The following is a 21,853-nucleotide window of genomic DNA, read 5'->3' on the forward strand; positions in this document are numbered from 1 at the left end:
TTCTTTTTTCTTTCGGGTCTGGTCGTGGGGCCTGAACTCTGGGCCTGGGCGCTGTCCCTCAGCTCTTCAGCTCAAGGCTAGTGCTCTACCACTTGAGCCACAGCGCCACTTCCGGCTTTTTTCTTTTTGCTTATGTGGTACTGAGGAATGGAACCCAGGGCCTCATGCGTGCAAGGCAAGCACTCTACCACCGAGCCACCTTCCCAGCCCCATCCCTGAGCTTCTTGTGCTCAAGGCTAGCGCTCTACCCCGGGAGCCGCCCTGTGTAGGTGTCGCTGAGGAATCGAACCCAGGGCCTCGAGCATGCCAGGCAAACGCTCTACCGCTGAGCCACCCTCCCAGCCGGCCTCTCCTCTTCTTTTTCCCTCTTTAAAGACAGCGTCTCAAACGAAGCACCAGCATTGGGGGCTCAGAACGGCGAACTTCCAGGGCCGGGGACAGGTCAGTGTTGGGGGGCGGGAGCCCCTCGGCCGTCGGCGTTCACGCAGCTCCCGGCCTTCCGGCCCGGCGTGCGGCCGGCACCCGCTCTCCTGTGACGCGACCACCGCCTTTGCTGGCGTGCGGCGAGGGAAGGCCTGGCGGCGGAGGGCGGGGCGGGGCCTGGGGGCGGAGCCCGGGCCTCGGGGGCGGGGCCTCGGGGGGCGGGGCGGGGGCGCGATCTCGGCGCCCCGGCTCCTGCGCCTGCGCACTCGCGCCGTGTCCGCGGCGCGGGCTGTCAATAAAGTTCTCGCGCGCCGGAAGCGGAAGCGGCGAATCTCCATGGCGGCCGCGGCGGCTGGGCCGGTGTTCTGGAGGCGGCTGCTGGGCCTCCTGCCTGGCCGGCCCGGGCTGGCCGCGCTCCTGGGGCGCCTGTCCGACCGCCTCGGCAGGAACCGGGACCGCCGGCGCAGGAGGTGAGAGAGGCGGCCGGGCTGCGCTGCCCGGGCCCCAGCCTTCCCGAGGGAGGGTGGGCGGCCCGAGAGGGACCACGGTCAGCCCGGGCTGGCGCGGCCGGAGGGCGGCCCGGCCGGAGCCCCGCGCCGTCCTCCCCGCCGCGCCCGGGGCGAGCGCCGGCCGCCGCCCGCACGGGCCCGGGTGCGCGTCCAGCCCCGGGGCGCCGGGCTCGCTGGCCGGCGAGGGCGCCGGGGCGCGGGAGACCCCGTCGGGTGCCGAGCGCGCCTTTCCGTACGCGGGCCGGGCCGGGATGGTGCGCGCGCAGCGTGCCCCCGCCGGCGCCGAGCGGCCGCCCCGAGCCCGGGGAGCGGAAGCCACTCCAAACCCCGCTCACAGTTTGCCCGGGGGCCCCCGGGTTCTGGAAAAGTACTGGAGTGAGTTACGTAAACGGCGAGATGGGTCGTAAGCGCGTTGGTACAGGCTGTGATCTTTGAAAGCAAACACTTGCCAAGACCGGAACGACCTCCGGAGGTTGCGGCTCTTGGCAGTGTTGCTTTTTCTTGTTGTCTTCAAGCAGTTCTGCACAGGAGTTGCATCTAGCAGCGCAGTTTATGAAGAGTACAGTGTATCTTGATCCGTGTCTCACTGTCCCTCCCCTCCCCACGCCTTCCCTCACTCTTAATTTTGTAGGATATACACTGGGTTCTTTTTGTGTGTGTGTGTGCCAGTTTTGGGGCTTGAACTCTGGGCCTGGGCGCTGTACCTGAGCTGCTTTTGCTCAAGGCTAGCACTCTTACCACTTGAGCCACAGCAACACTTCTTCTGTGTCTGTGGTAGTGAGGAATCGAACCCAGGGCTTCCTGCATGCCAGGCAAGCGCTCCACCACGGAGCCACCTTCCCAGCCCACATTGGATTCTTGACTGCATTTTCCTCTTTATTCGTGTACTCCTTTCCACACTCCTTTCCCCTTGACCCAACACCACTGCACCCAGTAGAGTACCTGCTTCCTTGTACTCTTTATTTATTTATTTATTGTCGGTCGTAGGGCTTGAACTCTGGGCCTGGGCGCTGTCCCTCAGCTCTTCAGTTCAAGGCGAGCGCTCTACCACTTGAGCTACAGCGCCACTTCCGATTTTCTGGTGGTTTATTGGAGATAGGAGTCTCACAGTCTCTCCTGCCCGGGCTGGCTTTGAACCGCGATCCTCAGATCTCAGCCTCCTGAGTAGGGAGCCACCAGCGCCCGGCTTACTCTTATTTTTGAGTGCCAGTCCTGGGGGCTTACTCTTATTTTTGAGTGCCAGTCCTGGGGCTTGAACTCAGTGTCTGGTGCTGAGTATTTTTGCTCAAGACTAGCAGTCTATTACTTGTGGCTGTTTGTGGTTAATTGGAGACGAGAGTGTCACAGATGTTCCTGCCTAGGCTGGTTTTGAACCATGATCCTTAGACCTCTGCCTCCTGAGTAGTTAGGATTACAGGTGTGAGCCATCTCCTGGCAGTATTTTGTCTTCCCTTCTTCCCTCCCTCCCTCCCTCCCTCCCTCCCTCCCTCCCTCCCTCTCTCTCTCTCTCTCTCTCTTCCTTTCCCCCTCCCCCCTCTCTCTTTCTTTCTTGGAGGAAAAGTGAATTGTCTTCTGTGTAAATAGCTTTCTTACCTTAGGTATTTGACCTTTACATTTAGCCCTCATAAAAGATCTTCAAATGGCATCTTTCAGTTGAGATTACACTATCTTAGATTTTAACTTCTATTTGAAAATACTGATTATTGCCAGACTCCGGGGTTGAACTCAGAATCCCCCACTTGCAGGCACTCTACCTCTCAGCCATGAGTCCAGTCGCTGTCTTTGTTCCAAGTAAAATCTGGGATATAGTCCAGTGTGGTGTTTTTAGTTATGGGAGAACAAGGTAGTTCAGCACTGGGAATGTGGCTTAGTGGTAGAGTGCTTGTCTAGCATGCATGAAGCCCTGGGTTTGATTCCTCAGTACCACATACACAGAAAAAGCTGGAAGTGGTGCTGTGGCTTAAGTGGTAGAGTGCTAGCCTTGAGCAAAAATAAGTTCAGGCACAGTGCCAAAATCCTGAGTTCAAGCCCCAGGACTGACCAAAAAAAAAAAAAAAAGTTTGTTCATATTGAGTAACAATGGAAGATTTTCAGCAAAAACTCATTTGATTTTGGAGAACTTTGCAAGTGATAGAATCAGGGCAAGAAGGAACTTTTGGAAGCCTACTTGAACAGAATAGTTCAAGTATCTAGAAGTAGTGACAACTAGAATTCAGGAGGCTGATCAGGAGGATCACCAGGACAAGGCTAGCCTGGACTACATAGCAACATTGTGTCTCAAAAGAAACAACCCAGCTGGGTACTGGTGGCTCACACCTGTAACCTTAGCATCATAGGAGACTGAGATCTGAGGATCGAGGTTCTAAACCAGCCCAAGCAGAAGAGTCTGTGAGACTCTTATCTCCAATTAAATGCCAGAAAATGGAGGTGGTACTGTGGCTCAAAGTGGTAGAGCCCTAGCCTTGAGTGAAAGAGCTCAGAAATATTGCCCAGGCCCTGAATCCAAGCCCCATGATCAAAAAAACAAAACCCAAAACAACCCAACCCCCTCAAAAAACAACAGCCCAGCCCAAGTTTCATATTGGTGACCCAGAAGGAGCAGAAGTGTAGAAGGGTGGCTGCTCTATTTTCTTATTGATGCTTGCTTAGCAAAAGGTAGTAAATCAGATGATGCTTGTGTCTGGGCACGAAGCTATTGAGATTTGTCTGTTTTTTGTTTTTTGGGTTGGTCTTGGGGCACTCAGGGCACTGTCCGAGAACTTTTTTTCTTGCTCAAGGCTAGCACTTTACCCCTTGAATCACAGCTCTACTTCTGGTTTTCTGGTGGTTAATTGGAGATAAGAGTCTCATGGGGGGGGGGGGGGGAGCTGGGAGTGTGGCTTAGTGGTAGAGTGCTTGCCTAGCATGCATGAAGCCCTGGGTTCAATTCCTCAGTACCACATAAACACACAAACAGAAAAGCCGGAAGTAGCACTGTGGCTCAAGAAGTAGAGTGCTAGTCTTATTTTTTTTATTTTTTTGGGTCCGGTCGGCCTGAACTCTGGGCCTGAGCACTGTCCCTCAGTCTTCAGCTCAAGGCTAGTGCCCTACCACTTGAGCCACAGCGCCACTTCCGGCTTTTTTTCTTTTTTTTGCTTATGTGGTGCTGAGGAATCGAACCCAGGGCCTCATGCATGCAAGGCAAGCACTCTACCACTGAGCCACCTTCCCAGCCCCAGAGTGCTAGTCTTGAACAAATGAAGCTTGGGGGCAATGCCCAGGCCCTGAGTTCAGGCCCCAGGACTGGCAAAAACAAAAGTCTCATGGACTTTCCTGCCTAAGATGGATTTGAACCTTGATCCTCAGATCTCAGCCTTCTTTGTAGCTAGGATTACAGGCATGAGCCACCAGTACCCGGTTCTTTTCTTGTTTGGGTGGTTTCTGAGCTTCAGCTCAGGGCCTTGAGCTCTTGCTTGTTTTCTTTTTGCTAGGATTACAGGCGTGAGCCACTGGTGCCAGTTTGGTTTAAAGTTTTTAAAAATGTTCTACCCTCAAATAGATGTTTAGGCGACTTTTGTTATTCCCTGGTATAAGTTTAAGCTATGAAAAACAAATTGTTAGTAACTGTTCAAATTCAGAATTGATTACTCAAGGTATGTTGAGGCAATCTTCATAGATTCTTTGTTCTTTCTTCTATGGTGATGCTGTGGATAGAATCTAGGGCCCCTAACAGTAGATAAGCTGTGCCACTGATCTATAACCCCTCAGTCATAATATATATATATATACACATACACATATACACACATATATAATATGTATATACCTATAATATGTGAGATATAGTCTCACTGTGTAGCCCATACTGGCTTTCATCTCTTGCTTCAGTGGCGTAGCCTCTAAAATGCTGGAATTGTAGTCTTTTGCCACACACCAGACTTGGACGAATTTTTTTTTTTTGGTTGGTTGTGGGGCTTGAACTCTTGGCCTGGGCACTGTTCCTCAGCTCTTCAGCTCAAGGCTAGTGCTCTACCACTTGAGCCACAGCGCCACTTCCCATTTTCTGATAGTTAATTGGAGATAAGAGTCTCATGGGGACTTTTCCTGCCCTGGCTGGCTTTTAACTGTGATTCTCAGATCTCAGCTTTCTTCGTTACTAGGATTACAGGCATGAGCCTCCAGCACCCGGCTCTTTTCCTTTTTTTTTTGCTGGTATCTGAGCTCCAACTCAGGGCCATGAGCTCTTGTTTGGCTTTTTTTTGCTCACGACTGGCAATCTACTACTTGACCCACACACTTTGGGCTTTTTGCTTTTTGGTTAATTTGTTTCTTAGGTACTAGGCTGACTTGGAACCACCAAACCTCAATTCCTTTGATCTCAGCTTCCTGAGTAGCTAGGATTATACACACTTGCCCTCAATGGCTGTTTCAACTTATTTTAAAAAAGACATTTCTCTTGGGCTGGGAAGGTGGCTCAGTGATAGAGCACTTGCCTTGCATGCTCGAGGCCCTGGGTTCGATTCCTCAGCACCAAATAAGAAAAAAGCCGGAAGTGGCGCTGTGGCTCAAGTGGTAGAGCACTAGCCTTGAGCTGAAGAGCTGAGGGACAGTGCCCAGGCCCAGAGTTCAGGCCCCATGACCTGACCCCCCAAAAAAAATAAATAAAAAAGACATTTCTCTTAAGCTGGGCACTGGTGGTTCACACCTGTAATCCTAGCTGTTCAGGAGGCTGAGATCTGAGGATCATGCTCTGTAAGACTCTTATCTCTAATCACAGAAAAAATGATGTTGTGACTCAAGTGGTAGAGCACTAGCCTTGAGCAAAAAGGAGCTCAGGAATAGTGCCCAGGCCCAGGCCTGGCAAAAAAAAAAAAAGACATTTCTCTTGAGTTTGGTAGAGGGCATATTCTAAATTGACTTCTCAAAGTGTTTTGTAAATAATGTCAATGGATGGTGTCCATGTGGCCCCATTTTCTTTGTGAGAGAGCCAACAGTTGAAGCAGAAACTGTTTCCTGCACATTCAGTCAGAAATTCTTACTTGGTTTTGGTGGCACTGGTGGTTGAATTCAAGGCCTTGATTTTACTCCTCTTCCTCCCATGACTGCTGTGTGACTCTCCCCCATTGTTCTGCAGCACCTCCCAATTCCTCCTTCCCCGAATGATGCGGTTTCTTGTAACTCTTGATCATTGATTCATTGCAAATAGTTCTGTGTAGTCATGAGGTTAAGTTATTTTAGATTTCAGCTTGCCAGTTTGACTCAGCTGACAAGGGGCTGGCGAATCCCTGTGGCTAGCACGAGGAACAGTTCCTGTACTGCGTAGTTTCCTTTCACTCGAGACCGAGAACCCTACTTAAAATCATTTCTAATTAGTGATCTTGAAATACTGTTGCTTCCTCTTAAGCAAGCATCTGACTCACTGTTATTAAGGAACACAAGATAATTCATTTGCTCTTGGTTCCTACTGTGCTGCTGGGTACCATGGAAGCAGGCCATAAAGTCACAACCCTGTCTTCCAGCTGCTCAGACTCATCAGCAGACAATTACAGGAATGAAGGTGGAAGGTCAGAGCAGCACCTGGGAGAGCTCTCCCCCCCCCACAAGAAGGCAACTCAGAGCTGTTTTTTTGTTTTGGGTCCGGTTGTGGGCCCTGAACTCTGGGCTTGGGCGCTGTCCCTCAGCTCTTCAGCTCAAGGCTAGCGCTCTACCACTTGAGCCACAGCGCCACTTCCGGCTTTTTTCTTTTTGCTTATGTGGTGCTGAGGAATCGAACCCAGGGCCTCATGCATTCAAGGCAAGTGCTCTACCACTGAGCCACCTTCCCAGCCCAACTCAGAGCTGTTTGAAGGAATAGTAGAAGCAGGCCGGGAAGGAGAGTGGTGTGACAGAATGGCAGGGAGTGCTGAGAGCCCAGGGCACAGGAACCGTTTCTTGCAACAGATGGCAGAGAAGGGTGCTAAGTAGGGCAGGAAAGAGTAGCTAAGGGGCTGGGAAGGTGGCTCAGTGGTAGAGCGCTTGCCTTGCATGCATGAGGCCCTGGGTTCAATTCTCCCCAGCACCACATAAGCAAAAAGGAAAAAAGCCGGAAGTGACACTGTGGCTCAAGTGGTAGAGTGCTAGCCTTGAGCTGAAGAGCTGAGGGACAGCGCCCAGGCCCGGAGTTCAGGCCCACGACCAGACCCAAAAAAAAAAAAAAAGAGTAGCTAAGGGCAAGTCTTTTGGACCAGGGACCCAGAATGCAAGTCCTGGGGTCCATGTGTGGTTCTTTTTGAGTGGTCCAGGCCTGAGAAGGTGGGGGCTCATATGTAGTCAGGGGCAGTGGGAGCAGAAGAGTCCACTGCTGGGGATGGAGGGGAGAGCCTTAGGGATTGCAGGCATGGATGTAGTCCACCCTGAAGCGGGGAAGAATGAGGACAGGTTTGGGGACACTAAGGGACACTAAGGTCATTTGCCTCCAGTTACAGTGGACTGTAGGAAGATGAACTCCTGACAGGAAAGCAGAAGCCTCAGGGAGAAGCATCTGGAGTCCCTGGCCCCACAGAATGGACTTCTTATTAGAGTCGATGAGACCTACTAGGAAATGTGTCAGGAGAACTTCAGTTCCTAATCCTGAACTTGGATGACATAGGAGGAGCTATTTTCTCTGCTTGCTCTGCCTGCTCTGCCTGCTCTCCCTGCTCCCCTTTAAAACTATTTTCACTTTGAGCTATATGTATAAGAGAGTCTTTTGAGAGTTAGATCTTATTTTCTTTACTCAAGGTAGGTGTGTGTGTATGTGTGTGTATTATGTGTATGTGTGTGTGTGTATGGTGTGTTGGAGGGACTAGAGATGCCTAACTTTTCTGAATTGTGGAGAAATAGAGGGAACCAGCAGATGGTTCCTTCAATTAGATTTTTTTTTTCTTTTTTGCTGATACTGGGGCTTAGGACCTTGTGCTCTCACTCTGCTTTTTGTTCATGGTTGGCACGCTACAGTTTGAACTACACTTCTAGTCTGGCATTTTGCCAGTTAATTGGTGATGGAATTTTCTAATGGTGCACAGGTGGTCTATAATTCTAGCTAATTAGGAAGCTGAGATTTAAGGATTGTGGTTCAAAACCAGCTGGGGCAGAAAACCAGAAGTGGTGCTGTGGCTCAAGTGGTAGAATGCCTTGAGCAAAAGAGCTCAGGGACAGCGCTGATGCCTCAAGTTCAAGCTATACTATCCCCCTCCCCCTCCCTTCCCCCCTTTCTGGGCTGGTTCTGGACCTGGGCCTTGATCTTCCCAAGGTTTAGCTCCTTGAGAAGCTAAGATTATAGGCATGAGACACCAGTGCCAGCTTTAATTAGATTGTCTTACATTATAATTAGTGGCAGGTCATTTGTTCAACTTGTGAACTTGTTCTGACTCTGAGGAGCTACCATATTTCCAGAACTCATTTTTCTTTAAACTTTCTGATGTGAATCTCAGTCTTCCTTATTTGTTACTGGTTTATTTATAGCAGCAGAATAAGTGGGAGGGGGGGTAATTTGGAATCAAAGTGTAATTTTCCCAAAGAATTTAAACTTGATCTTGACTGGATGAATGTAAGATGTGCAGCAGACTGACTTTTGCGGTTACAACTTTATCCTGCAACCCATTGTAGTTGGTGATGAATTAGGTTGGTTGTATGTGCTGCTAGGCAGATAGAAAACAGCCTGGGATTAAAATGTTCTAATAGATAATCCCCTTGTAAATAGTGTGATCTGATTAACGTAAACCAGTCCTGTCAAGCTTGCCAGGAGTCAGGCTGGCTGTAGCCATTGAAAGCAGTAGTACATGTGATTGATTCCTATCAGGCACTTTGATATGCCTGGTACATTTAGCTACAAAGGGTGTTTTGTGGTTTATAAGTGTATTCTAGATCCTCTCCAATGTGATCATCTTCCTTTTGGCCAAGTCAAGAGGGTAACCCTCGAGGTGAGCGTATATCTGCTTCTTGACCAGCAGCCAGTGGTCTTGGGTGACCTGTGGGGTCTTCATACTTTCCCTCCCTGTGTGTGTTCTTGACTGACCAGGAAGTATTAGACCTTCTTGTAGTTTCTCAAGCCTTTCTCAGGAAGAATGACGACTCTTGCTCTTTTCTTATCAGTTCACTTTTTACGTTTTCAATGTTTACAACAGAGAGGAGGATAAATCGGGTTTTTCTTTAAAAAGTAGTTTTTGAAACATGTGGCAAACCGGAGCTCATTTTCTTTTAAATACCTCTTTTTAGGTGGTTTTGTGCAGATTTGGTTGGGATCCAAACCACAGAACCTGTACCACAAGTCTTAGGATTTCAACAGAGCACATGGACCCTGAGACCAGGCCTCCGAGCCCACTCTGAGGGACACTTTAGTGCCCGTGCAGGACTCCTGGTGATCTCTTGTGTCCATGGGCAGCATCTGAAGACAGCCCAGGCAGACTGTGTCTCCAGAAACTGTGAGGGAACGTAGAGCTTGGACCTCTAGGCACACAGATGCCCATCCATAGGGGCAATGGGAGGAGTGCCAGGTGATGTGCAGCCCCAGAATGCTTGGGGAAGCCCAGCATGATGGTGCTTGCCTATCTCCCTGCACTCAGGAAGGAGGCTGCACAGGAGGATCCCAAGATCCAGGCCAGCCCAGTCTACAGCTCAGATCTCGTGATCTCAAAAAGCCAAAAACTAAGCAGAGAAAGAAGATAAAATCAAAATGGTAAGATTGGGAAACACCTGTTTCCCACCAAAGGCCAACTGTCTTCTGCTTTTCCCGAGGCTCTGTTTGCATGCTTGATGGCATCACACTGGCACTGATTGCTCTGTCCCGGTCTCTCACCTAGGGTGCAGGGGGGTGCATGCCCCCACTGGGGACGGCCTGCTGGGCCAGGCATGCCCCACCATCTTCCTTGGGTGCCACCCCAGTCCAGGACTCATGGACAAGAGCATCCTTTACTCACTCCAGGGCTGCTCAAGAAGTGGCCTTCTTGAGAGCCCTTCCCCTGCCCTGCACATCCCCGTCCCCTCACTGAGCACTCTTCCCATTCAGGCATGTGACGGCAGTGCCCACCAGAAGTCATATGTGATGTGACTGAACCTTCACCCAGAGTCAGGTAACCTACAGCTTACCTGACCCGATCAGCCAGCTGACCCAGGAGGTCGCCTCCTAGTCCCCTTTCACCTTTGACCTAACAGGCTGAGAACTGCTGCACATTTGTGTTAGTCTTGGTTGTTGCTTGGCCCTGCTCTCTGCTCCCTCCACATTCTAGGGGGAAGGAGTAGACTTTCAGAGGGGTGAGGCAGGCAGAGCCTTGTCATCTGGCCCCTCCCTGCCGCTACTTCCTCCTCCTTGCAACTAGAAATGAGCACTGAGATGGTATCTAGAAAGTGATGACTGGGGAGCAGAGTCTGGATGTGGAAATTGTGTGTGTGCAATAGGCTAGTTCTCTGAACGGTAAGTATGACATAGAACGTGCTTCTTTTTTGGTAACCACAGCTCTGCCTCATCAACTCTCTTGGGGCTCACTTTGTGATGGAACGTGGTTTCTTAGGTGAGGTGGTCAGCCTTGGAGATGGGAATCACTGTGCAGTAGGACTAGTGCTAGCAGGGACCTTGACCTTTTCTGAGAAAACTCCCAGGGTAGCATGAGGGAAACTGGTAAGCAACCCTCATGGGTTCTGGCTGAGGTAGAGGGAGGAATAAAGGCCCCTGGGTGGACCCTGTAGCTGCCTACCCCAGGTGCCCAAGAATCTCCACCCTGGCTGCCATACTGCGCTTAGAGTTCCAGTGGGTCTCCTCCGCATGGCTGTCATGGGGCCTCTACAGAATCCCTGCTGCTCTTCAGAGCACTCTTCTCCAGGTGTCTAAAAGTACTGGGAGGCTGGGCCTCCTCCAGTTGCTGAAACTCAATTGACTTCCAGCTCCTCCTCTCTGACAAAAATAAACCTGTAAGTACACAGCTTAAACAGGAAGCCGATACAGAAAAGCCTTCAACAGCTCCTGGACCAAGGCCCTGGTAGAGCATTCCCCAGGGAGTCCTGCCTGGCAGGGTGGGCAGCCCTAGGGTGCTGCATGGGTTCTGCAGCCAGGTCCTGCCGGGCGCTTTCCTAGCCTGGCTGGAGGTGGTGTGGGCCTGGCCCTTGGTGTGCGTGTGCGTGCGTGCGCGCGTGTGTGTGCGCATGTGTGCACGCACGCGCACGCGCTGGCTCTCGAGGCCCTTCTGGGATATGCCAGTTTTGTGCATATATCTGCTCAAGGTCATCATTAGGTCGCCATCCCTGTGTGCATGGTGGTTTTTCAAGGCTTGTCCAAACTTCCTAGCATCTTTGGGCATCACCAGTTCTGTATAATGTGACTCTGTACATTTTGACGCTTTGACATTTAATGAACTTGAGTGTTTCCTCTTGTGCTGTGGTTAGCTCTGGGCATGTAAGTCTCTGAGGCTTCATGACAGGTAGGCTGCCTGGCTCCTGCTGTGTCCCCACAGGTGCTCCCAGGAAGGCTCCAGTTCGATTCTGCTGGTACTCACCCTCTTCTGGGTTGTCTGTACCACTGCGCTTCCTCATCCTCGTCTTTGGGGGCTTTGCATCCCTGCCATCTAGAGACTGCGTGGAGCAGCACAGGGGAGCTCTGACTCTTTCCCACCTGGCTTAAAAAGTCTCACCTTTCAAAGAAGTGCAGTGAGGCAGGTCCGTCAATGGAAAGTCACTGCAGATAGACCATGGTCTGCTTCGGACCCCCTGGGGGCTTCAGATGGGTGAGGTTTGTACAGCTTTGTCATGGCAGGTGCGCCGTCTCACTTTTTGAACCTGGAGCAGCTCTCCCTTTACATTTGGTTTGCAAGTTGACTGACAACTTTGAGTGTCATCATCACCTCCAGGGACTGCTGGGTAGCAGCTGCTTTCCCATCTCCACAGTGCCCGAGGCCGTGTCTGTTCTGGTCTTCTGAGCCAACACTTTCTACCATTGACTAAGGTTTTCTTGGCAGTGAGTTGGCTGTGATGGTCTGGTGGGCTTTCTGGGAAGCACAGCTGTGGGCCATCTGGCATCTGTGCGAGGCCATTTATGAGCCCTGGGAAGATCAGAGCTTTATCATGAAGCAAGCAAATGAAATCATCTTCCTGGAATTTGTGTCCATTCAGGCTCTGCCTGAGTATGTCTGAACCTCCTCTCCCTAGAGTCCCTCTGGAGGTCACACACTGAAGAGGGTTTTCCTGCTGCTGTTTGCAGGACTGGCTTCCAGAAAGGGTGGGGTTTGTGTGGTGGTGGTGGTGGTGGTGGTGTGTGTGTGTGTGTGTGTGTGTGTGTGTTAGCAGATAGAGATCTATGGGCAGCACCAGGGTTCCTCCAGGCTCAGCCTTGGTGGAGTAGGGGGCTTCCCGGGGTGCAGGGTTGTGTGGTCCCTGAGGAGACTGTGTCTTGTGGCCATGGGCCCACATCGCTAGCACCCCTGAAGCCACTCCCTTTCCCACCCTTCCTCTGCTCCAGCTGTCTCTCCAAATCTGAGTTTTGAAAAGAAAAATGTACTTTTTGGGGTCCTGCCTTGACCAGACTCTGTTCATCTCATGAGTCATTTGACTCCGGGTCTGTGTTGTCATCCTCAGAATTCTACCAAGCTTACCCTGGCTCTGTGTATTTGTAGGTAAGATTTTTTTGAGGTGGATTTTTTTTTAAGGAGGTGGCAGTAGTCAATGCGAGTCTACTTGTTCCCTGAATTGTTTAGAATTGACTTGTTGGGGTTTATCCTAGGTGCTGGCACTTGGAGTTGCTCAACAGTAGGCCCTTCAAGATGTTAGAAAGGAAGAGAGCTGAGGGAAATGTCTGCAGAGCTTGGCTAGGGCTTACTCTCCAAAGTGTTATAGAAAAATAGATTGGCTAAAAGAAATCTCCCCCCTCTCCCCAGAGACTTAGATAGGGATCTGCAGAGTATTGGGGTAGTAAGCCATTTGTGTGTTTCTTTAACCAGGTCGCCATGGCTGTTACTGGCTCCCTTGCTGTCCCCGGCCATCCCCCAGGTCACCTCCCCACCCTGCTGCCTGTGCCCTGAAGGTGTGCACAGGTTCCAGTGGATCAGAAACCTCGTTCCAGAGTTTGGCGTCTCCAGCTCTCATGTCAAAGTGCTTTCTTCCCCTGCAGAGTTCTTCGAGCTCATGAAGGTAAGCTGTCTCTAAAGAACAAAGGGATAAGCTGAGGATTTCCAGGTTGGGTAAGTCATGAACACCCTATGTTTTAGAAACTGCTGAGGCTGTTCAGTTTAGCTTTCAAGTTCTATTTGTTTTTTTTTTTGGTTGGCCATGGGGCTTGAACTCTGGGCCTGGGCGCTGTCCCTCAGCTCTTCAGGTCAAGGTGAGCGCTCTACCACTTGAGCTACAGCGCCACTTCCGGTTTTCTGGTGGTTTATTGGAGATAGGAGTCTCACGGTCTTTCCTGCCCGGGCTGGCTTTGAACCGCGATCCTCAGATCTCAGCCTCTTGAGTAGCTAGGATTACAGGCGTGAGCCACCAGCGCCCGGCAGGTTCTATTTGTTTTCAGGTTCACATGTTGATTTGAACCACTAGTGAAGCTTCTCTGTGTGGCCACCATTAGAGCAGGAAGCAGTGAGGGCTGGGGCCAGACCCTGATTCTTCTGGCCATGCAGATTCTTTGTTCCCCTTAGTTGAATGGACTGGAGAAGAGAGGTTAGTGGGGCGCATCTCCCCTGAAGATGCCTGGGAAGAAGGTTGGGCCCTACCTCTGGAAGCATCTCCAGGCCCAGTGGTGTCTTTTTTTTTTTTTTTTTTGGGTCCGGTTGTGGGGCCTGAACTCTGGGCCTGGGCGCTGTCCCTCAGCTTTTCAGCTCAAGGCTAGCACTCTACCACTTGAGCCACAGCACCACTTCTGGCTTTTTTTTTTATGCTTATGTGGTGCTGAGGAATCAAATCCAGGGCCTCATGCATGCAAGGCAAGCACTCTACCACTGAGCCACCTTCCCTCCCCCCCCCCCCCCCACTTTTTTTTGTCGGACATGGGGCTTGAACTCTGGGCCTGGGCGCTGTCCCTCAGCTCTTCAGCTCAAGGTGAGCGCTCTACCACTTGAGCTACAGCACCACTTCCGGTTTTCTAGTGGTTTATTGGAGATGGGAGTCTTACGGTCTTTCCTGCCTGGTCTGGCTTTGAACCTCGATCCTCAGATCTCAACCTCCTGAGTAGCTAGGATTATAGGTGTGAGCCACCAGTGCCTGTCTTCTTGGTAGATGTGATACTCAGGGAGGTCCACGATGGGATCTGGTGTGTGGAATCTGGTGTATGGGCTGCAGCCTTTGCCCACTCACTGCAGAGTGCTTCAAGATAACTGGGAAGCTCTGAGCTGAGGTCTGCTAGTCTTAGTTCTTGGGCTCTGTTGTGTGTGCCTGCCTTCTCCAGTGATGATGTCAACTTGGGAGTGTGGGGGTCCAGCTTTCCACACATTCCTCAGGTCCACATGCCCCGTCTAGTTGTTTGTGGTTGGGCTGCTAATTGGGATTAAGTTATTCAGCACTAATTAATCTTTAGCAACACAGCCTCTCTGAGTTCATGTTAACAGTGATGCTGGAATGGAGATCTGATGAGGCCAGGCACACAGACATGATGTAGGGAGATTAAGGTAGAGGACCCTCTTGCAGAAAATCAGCTCTGATCCCCTTGAAGACTACCATTTTGTCTCCTTCTGCCCCAGTTTGGCGGTTAGCTTCATTCCTAGTTGGCTTGTTATTCTTGTGGGTATGTACCTCCAGGGTAAGCTCCTTGCTCCCCTTTCCTGAAGCTGCCAAACTGCGTGTCTGTCCTTGGCCTCCTCATGTACCAAGAACCATGCTGAGATATGCTTTGTTCCTGCTTGCTTCTCTTCTTGATTTGAGGAAACAGTTTTTCCAAGGGTGTTTTTTTTTCAGTGTCTTCACTGAGCATGGGTGAAAGATGACTGTCTTTGTGCCTGCCCACTGCCGATGCCAGAGGGGTATGATAGATAGCTGGGCAGAACCCAGGCCCTCTCCTCTGGACTGAGTGGTGGGCAGTTCCTCTGGCTCATGTCACATGGAGTGGCAAGCTTTCTTCCCGGGACAGCTGTGGGGAGAGAGGCCAGCCCTGGCTTCGGCCTGCCTTCTTGCCAGGGCTGCCTTACTACAGTGAGCACTGGTCCTGGGCCTTGGAATCAGGGCTTGGGTGCTGTCCATGAGCATAAAAGTTCAAGGCTAATGTTCTACCACTTAACACACAGTTACATTTCTGGCTTTTTGGTGGTTAGTTGGAGATTAAGTCTCATGGACTTTCCTGCTTGGCTGGCTTCAAACTCTGATTCTCAGATCTCAGCCTTCTGAGTAGTTAGATTTGCAGGTCTGACCCATGGGTACCTGGTTTCCTTCATTCTTCTTAACAGCTGTATTATATTTTGTAGTAAGCTGAGTATTTTAAGATTGTTGATTTTTTTTTTTTTTTTTTGGTCTGTATGGGGCTTGGCCTGGGTGCTGTCTCTCAGCTCTTCAGCTCAAGGGTAGTGCTCTACCATTTAAGCTACAGCATCACTTCTGGTTTTCTGGTGGTTTATTGGAGATAAGAGTTTTATGGACTTTCCTACCTGGGCTGGCTTTGAACGGCGATCCTAAGATCTCAGCCTCTTGAGTAGGATTACAGGCTTGATTGAGCCACCAGCACCCAGCGGATTGTTGATTCTTACTTGATAAGTTACCATATGGTTTGAGTTTATTTTAAAAATATGCACACATGCATATACATTTATCTTTGAGGGATGTATCCATTTTTAAGTTCAACATTTTGGTGGTACTGGGGTTTGAACTGAGGGCCTCATGCTTGCTTGGATGGTGCTCTACCTCTTGAGCTACAACTTGAGCCCTGCTTTTTGCTGGTTATTTGGGAGATGGAGTCTTGTGAATTTTTCTGCCCTTTCTGGCCTCAAACCATCATCCTCTATTGCTCAGCATCCTTAGTAGACAGGGTTACAGATGGGAGCCGCTGGAACTGGCTTAATTAAGATGATTCACATACATTAATTGTACAAGGGGGATTCCATTGTGACAGTTCCTTACATACATACAATGTTTCACATCAACCTCACCTCCTCTATTAGCCTGTTTTATTCTCTCCTCTCCCCTTTATTTTTGTGCCGGCACTAAGGCCTAAACTCAGAGCTAGGGTGGTCTCCCTTTTTAGCTGGTTTCATTGTTCAGTTTTTGTACTTGAATGTTAAGTACTCTGGCCATATTCACCCTCTCCCTTTGCTGATACTTGCCCCTAACAGAAGGTATTTTGCTTTGCTGCCATTTATTTTAGTGTATATTAATTGTACCAAGGGGTTTTGCTGTGATATTTCACACACTTTAAATATTAATTGGTAAGCACATAGGATAGTTCAGCTTACAGTATGATTTACCTCAAATGTCCAAGATTCTGTTTTCTTAGTGAACTATGAAAATTATTGATGTAAACTGGTGCTGGTGGCTCACGCCTATAATCCTAGCTACTGAGAACTAGAGGCTCAGAACTGAGGATCATGGTTGAAAGCCAGCCCAGGCAGGAAATTCAGTGAGACTCTTATCTCCAATAAACCACTTTGAAAACCAGAATTGGGGGCTGGGAAGGTGGCTCAGTGGTAGAGCGCTTGCCTTGCATGCCTGAAGCCCTGGGTTCGATTCTTCAGCACCACATAAGCAAAAAGAAAAAAGCCGGAAGTGGCGTTGTGGCTCAAGTGGTAGAGCACTAGCCTTGAGCTGAAGAGCTGAGGGAAAGTGCCCAGACCCAGAGTTCAGGCCCCACGAACGGACCCCCTCCAAAAAAAACAAAAACAAAACAAAACAAAAAAAAGAAAACCAGAATTGGTGTTATGGCTCAAGTGGTAGACCACTTGCCTTGAGCTGAAATGCTGAGGGACAGTGCTCAGGTCCAGAGTTCAAGCCCTACAACCAAAAAAAAAAAAAAAAAGTCATGTGAACTCTGAATGATTTTTTTTCTTTTTCAGGGGCAGATAAAAGTAGCCAAGAGGAGGGTTGTGATGGCATCTCTCTACCTGGGGACAGGTCCTTTGGAACAGGAGCTGGTAAGGTAGTCCTGGCAGTAGAGTGGACTAGACCCAGGGTATTGCACCAGCACAGGGCGCTTCGTGCCTGTGCACAGGGCGCTTCCTGCCTGCTCTCTCTCCCCTTGTCCCCAGATGTAGGGCCTGTCAGTGTGTGAAGGGGTCGTGGGAGGCCTAATCAGTGTCTTCACCTTGCACAGCACTCTTGGCTGCTTCGTCTGCCAGTCTAGTCTGATAGTGGCTCACAGGCTAAGTTAGCCACTGTCTGCTTTTTGCATGGCCTGTGAGCTGAAAATGACTTCTGTGTTTTCAAATGATTGGAAAAACCAAAGAGGAGAATGCTTGTGACTCATGTAAAGTAATTTGGGATTTACATTTTCATGTCATCTGTTAGGCTTTTTTTTTTTTTTTTGGTTGGTTGTGGGGCTTGAACTCAGGCCTGGGTGCTGTTGCTGAGCTCTTTTGCTCAAGGCTAGCACTCTACCACCTTGAGCCATGGCTCCACCTCTGGTGGTTAATTGGAGTTAAGAGTTTCATGGACTTTCCTGTCTGGGCTGGCTTTGAACCACAACCCTCAGATCTCAAACTCCTAAGTTTGAAAAGTTAGGGTTAAAGGTGTGAACCACTGCCACTGGCCATCCACTAGGTTTTATTGAGCGTAATTACCCATCACGATGTGCTGTCTGGGCTGTGGTCCTGTGACAATAACACAGAGGAGTAATTATGACTCTAAGCACCTCTGTTCAGAAAAGGTTTTCTGACTCCATGCTAAACAAGCTAATCAAATGCAGGTTGGACTGGCCAGCTTGGTTGCCAAATCTGGCATCTGCTGCCAGGTCTCTACGTGGCCTTGTTGGCTTGTGACGCTCGTTACTTTTAGTGAGGCTGGCAGGATATGTCCAGGGTGCTGTCTGTAGCTGCTCAGGCAGCACCTGGGGTCAGGTTAAAGGGAGTCTGATTGAGGCCATTACTTGGTCCTGTCTCTGGGATTGCTCTGCTCAGAGGAAAGGAAGGAAAGAAATAGGGGAAGGCTGGGTAGCCTAAGTGCTCCCCACTTCAGTGCCTGTGGGCACCATCTCCAGGTCACACTATTAGCTGCATGCTTGCGAAGCATGTTTGTGCTCACAGGAGAGGAATGCAATGGCGAAGGGCCAGTTGACAGATTGTATCTTAGATTCATTTGTTCAGCAAATATTTACCAGTACTGTCCATGAGTAGGATGTTGCATGTCTATGAGGATTATGTGTAGAAACATGTGTCTTGGAGGGCGTTTCCAAGAGTGGCCTGAACACTTCCTTCTTTCCCCAGGGCCCAGGCTGGGGAGGGTGTTTGATGGCTGCTTCTGGTGACAGTCACCGAGTTCATCATGTAGAGCTGTCTTAACACTTGACCGGATGCAAATTTCTAGATACTGTCTTTTTAGATGCACCAATGTCTTTTTGCTCTTCTGTTGCTTTGGGTTCGTTGCCTGGCAGGTGGATTGCCTGGAAAATACTCTAGAAAAGTCTCTTCAAGCAAAGCTTCCTTCTGACCTCAAGGTCTCCATTCTCCTGGACTTCACCCGCGGCTCACGAGGTAGGTGTTGTGCATGTCTTCCTCTCCTCTCAGATCCTTGGTTGGATGAGGGTCACTGTTACCTCCCCATCCTCTTTGTCCGGGGTCAGCACACGGCTTGTCTTAGATTACTTCTGCAGCAAATGACTGAAGTCCCACCTAAAGCAACTTAGGGAAAAAAGGAGACTCCACACGAATGTCAAGCCGGGCATTGCTCCCTCTGGCGTTCTGCTGCCTTTCCAAGTTGCTGTGTATGTGTGCCCCTGCAGCAAGGGAGAAACTGTTATTGACCTGTGGAGTGATGTCTAAGAAATCAGGGAGCCCTGGCCAGGAGCTAGAGCCTGGGCGAGAGGCTGAAGGAAGAGGGCTGGGCCCTCCCTTCCCAGCTCCTGCCCAGTCACTGGTCCCTCTGGCCTCTCCTACATGAAGTCTGGCTTCTTGTAGGCCTGAGTTAGGGAGTGTGCCCCCTAGTCCAGTGGGGTAGGTATGCCAGGAATAAGATGTTGGGTGATTTTTTTTTTTTTTAATCGGTCATGGGGCTTGAACTCTGGGCTTGGACGCTGACCCTGAGCTCTTCAGCTCAAGGTGAGTGCTCTACCGCTTAAGCCAATGCGCCACTTCAGGTTTTCTAGTGGTTTTTATTGGAGATAAGACTTTCCTGCCCGGCTGGCTTTGAATTGAGATCCTTAGAACTCAGCCTCCTGAGTAGCTAGGATTACAGGTGTGAGCCACTGGCGCCTGGCTTTGGGTGATTGTGTGGCCTTGTGACCTGCTGAGAGTTTCCTGAAACTGAACTCTGTGTGGATTGTGATTTGGGGCTTGGAGTCTGCAGGATCCTTCTCCTAGTCCTTCTTCCTTTGGGCTTGCTTTATCTCAGGCTCTGTGCCGGGGCCTCTGGTGGCTGAGCCCCATATTCTTAGGGTACTTGTTTATCAGGAAGAAATCTGTTTCCTTGAGAGTCAGGCTGAAGCCCCTAAGTTTATCCCATGTGCTGAGACTAGACTTAAATGAATTGTGTGAATTGTATGCTGAGTGATCTGGCCCAGGCTTGTGGCTTCTCCTGTGGAGCTGGGGTTAAGAGGTTATGGCAGGTTCTCTTCACCCACTGCAGGACGGCCATGCGTGGGTGGGTGGTACCTCCAGGGGAAGACAGATCCCAGATGGTGGAAGCAGCAGGTGTCTGCTCTCCAGAGCTCGGTCCTGCCCTGAGCTGTGGTGAGGGCCATGGGATGAAGCTGCCCTGGGGCCAGTCGGCGTGGCTGGCTGAGATGGCAGCAGGTGGAGCGAGGTTCCTCTCCTGGGCAGGCTCTTCTCTGGCGAGACTCACTGGCTGTCTTCTCCATCCCTATCCTCACCTCCAGGCAGGAAGAACTCCCGCACCATGCTGCTCCCCCTCCTACAGAAGTTTCCAGAGCATGTACGCGTCTCCCTCTTCCATACTCCAAACCTCCGCGGGCTCCTCCGGCTCCTTACCCCCGAGCGCTTCAACGAGACCATCGGCCTCCAGCACATCAAGGTGTACCTCTTTGACAACAACGTCGTCCTGAGTGGGTGAGTCAATGTCCTCTGTCAGGGGTGCCACTCTAGAGCTGTCTGGAGGGGGCCAGGGAGGGGGCTGTGGAGGAAGGAAGGGCAGGTCATCCCTGAAGCCGGGAACTTGTGGTGAGCCAGTTCAGACATTGTGGCCCTCTTCCGCACTGCTGGGCTTTGGGAGCGCAGCCCGCTACTGAGCTCACCTGTGCTGGCCGCTGTGCTATGGTCCCGCTGTGCACCAACATGATTTCCTTGTCACGTGAACCAGTCTGTCTTCTTCACTTCTTGTGTGATAGTGAATAACTGTCAAGAAGAGGCTTAGGAACAAAAGTTGAGCACCAACAGAAAGGTGGGGGAAGGGGAGAGGGCTTCAGTCTGTTTCCTGTTGTCTGGTACCATTTTTTGTTTTTGTTTTTAGTGCTAGTTCTGGGGCTTGAACTCAGGGTCTTGGCACTGTCCCTGAGTTTTTTTTTTTTTGTCGGTCGTGGGGCTTGAACTCTGGGCCTAGGTGCTGTCCCTCAGCTCTTCAGCTCAAGGCGAGCGCTCTACCACTTGAGCTACAGCACCACTTCCGATTTTCTGGTGGTTTATTGGAGATAGGAGTCTCATGGTCTTTCCTGCCCGGGCTGGCTTTGAACCACGATCCTCAGATCTCAGCCTCCTGAGTAGCTAGGATTACAGGCGTGAGCCACCAGCGCCCGGCTTCCCTGAGCTTTTTTTTTCTCAAGTACTATACCACTTGAGCCACAGCTCCACTTCCAGCTTTTAGGTGGATGATTGGAGATACAGGTCTCATGGGCTGGGTGCCGGTGGCTCATGCCTGTAATCCTAGCTACTAAGAAGGCTGAGATCTGAGGATTGCAGTTCCATGCCAACCTAGGCAGGGAAGTTGGGGAGACTCTCATCTCTAGATAACCATTAAAAAACAAAAAACAAAAAACCAGAAGTGGAGCTGTGGCTCTATTGGTGGAGCTGTGGCTCTATTGGTACAGTGCTGCCTTTGGCAGAAAAGCTCACTGGTAGTGCCTAGGCCCCAAGTTCAAGCCATATAGGGCAAGCACATACACATACATACACAAGAGTCTCGTGGTTTTTTTCTGCCTGGGTTGGCTCAGATCTCTGAAGCTAGGGTTACAGATGTGAGCTACTGGCCCTCGGTCTTAGTGCTATGCTTGCCAGTTCTCTGTGCGTGGCCATTGCTTGGCTCTTTTGTGTTGACCTGCACTTGCCTCCCCTCCAAGTTATCCCAAGGCCGTGCTGCTGTGTGCTCTGGCCTGTGCCCTCACTGCCTTTTCCTCCCACAGTGCAAACCTGAGTGACTCCTACTTCACCAACCGCCAGGACCGGTACGTGTTCTTGCAGGACTGTGCGGAGATTGCTGACTTCTTCACCGAGCTGGTGGATGCCGTGGGGGATGTGTCCCTGCAGCTGCAGGGGGATGACACGGTGCAGGTGGTTGACGGGATGGTGCATCCTTACAAAGGTAGGGTCTGGCCAGAAGAGCCTGCTGGCGGTCCTGCCTAAAGGAAGGGGAGGGAGTGGCAGGGCTTTGTCTGGCTTTTGTTTCTCTAGCCAGACACATGTGGCTCCCTGGCTCTTGGTGTGCTCGGCAGGCCCCATGTGCCCAGCAGTTGGCAGGAGCCTGCCTTCTTCCTACAGAAAACAGCCTGCTCTGTGACTGCCCATGTGGGTCTGGTTCTGAAACCCCCTCTCACAGGGGTGGGGGGGTGGGGGGTGGGGCTCTGTGGGGCTCTGTGGGACTCTGTGGGGCTCTGAGGTCTGTTGAAGTCTGTGGCCTCCTGCCTGAATGAAATGGAGAGCTCAGGTGTGCTG

At 50.8% G+C, this 21,853-nt stretch overlaps 1 protein-coding gene across 1 annotated transcript in view; it reads left to right on the top strand.

The window, feature by feature from the left end:
- Positions 1-754: 754 nt before the first annotated feature.
- The window catches only part of Pgs1 (phosphatidylglycerophosphate synthase 1), a 43,856-nt gene continuing 22,757 nt past the window's right edge, over positions 755-21,853 (top strand). The window contains exons 1-6 of the mRNA XM_042667152.1: positions 755-893; positions 12,854-13,043; positions 16,877-16,954; positions 18,409-18,508; positions 19,849-20,038; positions 21,325-21,503. Of these exons, the coding sequence (XP_042523086.1) occupies positions 760-893; positions 12,854-13,043; positions 16,877-16,954; positions 18,409-18,508; positions 19,849-20,038; positions 21,325-21,503 (871 nt within the window). The 5' untranslated portion in view covers positions 755-759. The remainder of the gene's footprint in view (positions 894-12,853; positions 13,044-16,876; positions 16,955-18,408; positions 18,509-19,848; positions 20,039-21,324; positions 21,504-21,853) is intronic.

This window comes from Dipodomys spectabilis, unplaced genomic scaffold (assembly GCF_019054845.1).
Source record: "Dipodomys spectabilis isolate Male_0828 unplaced genomic scaffold, ASM1905484v1 ptg000379l, whole genome shotgun sequence".
NCBI classification, from domain to species: Eukaryota; Metazoa; Chordata; class Mammalia; order Rodentia; family Heteromyidae; genus Dipodomys; species Dipodomys spectabilis.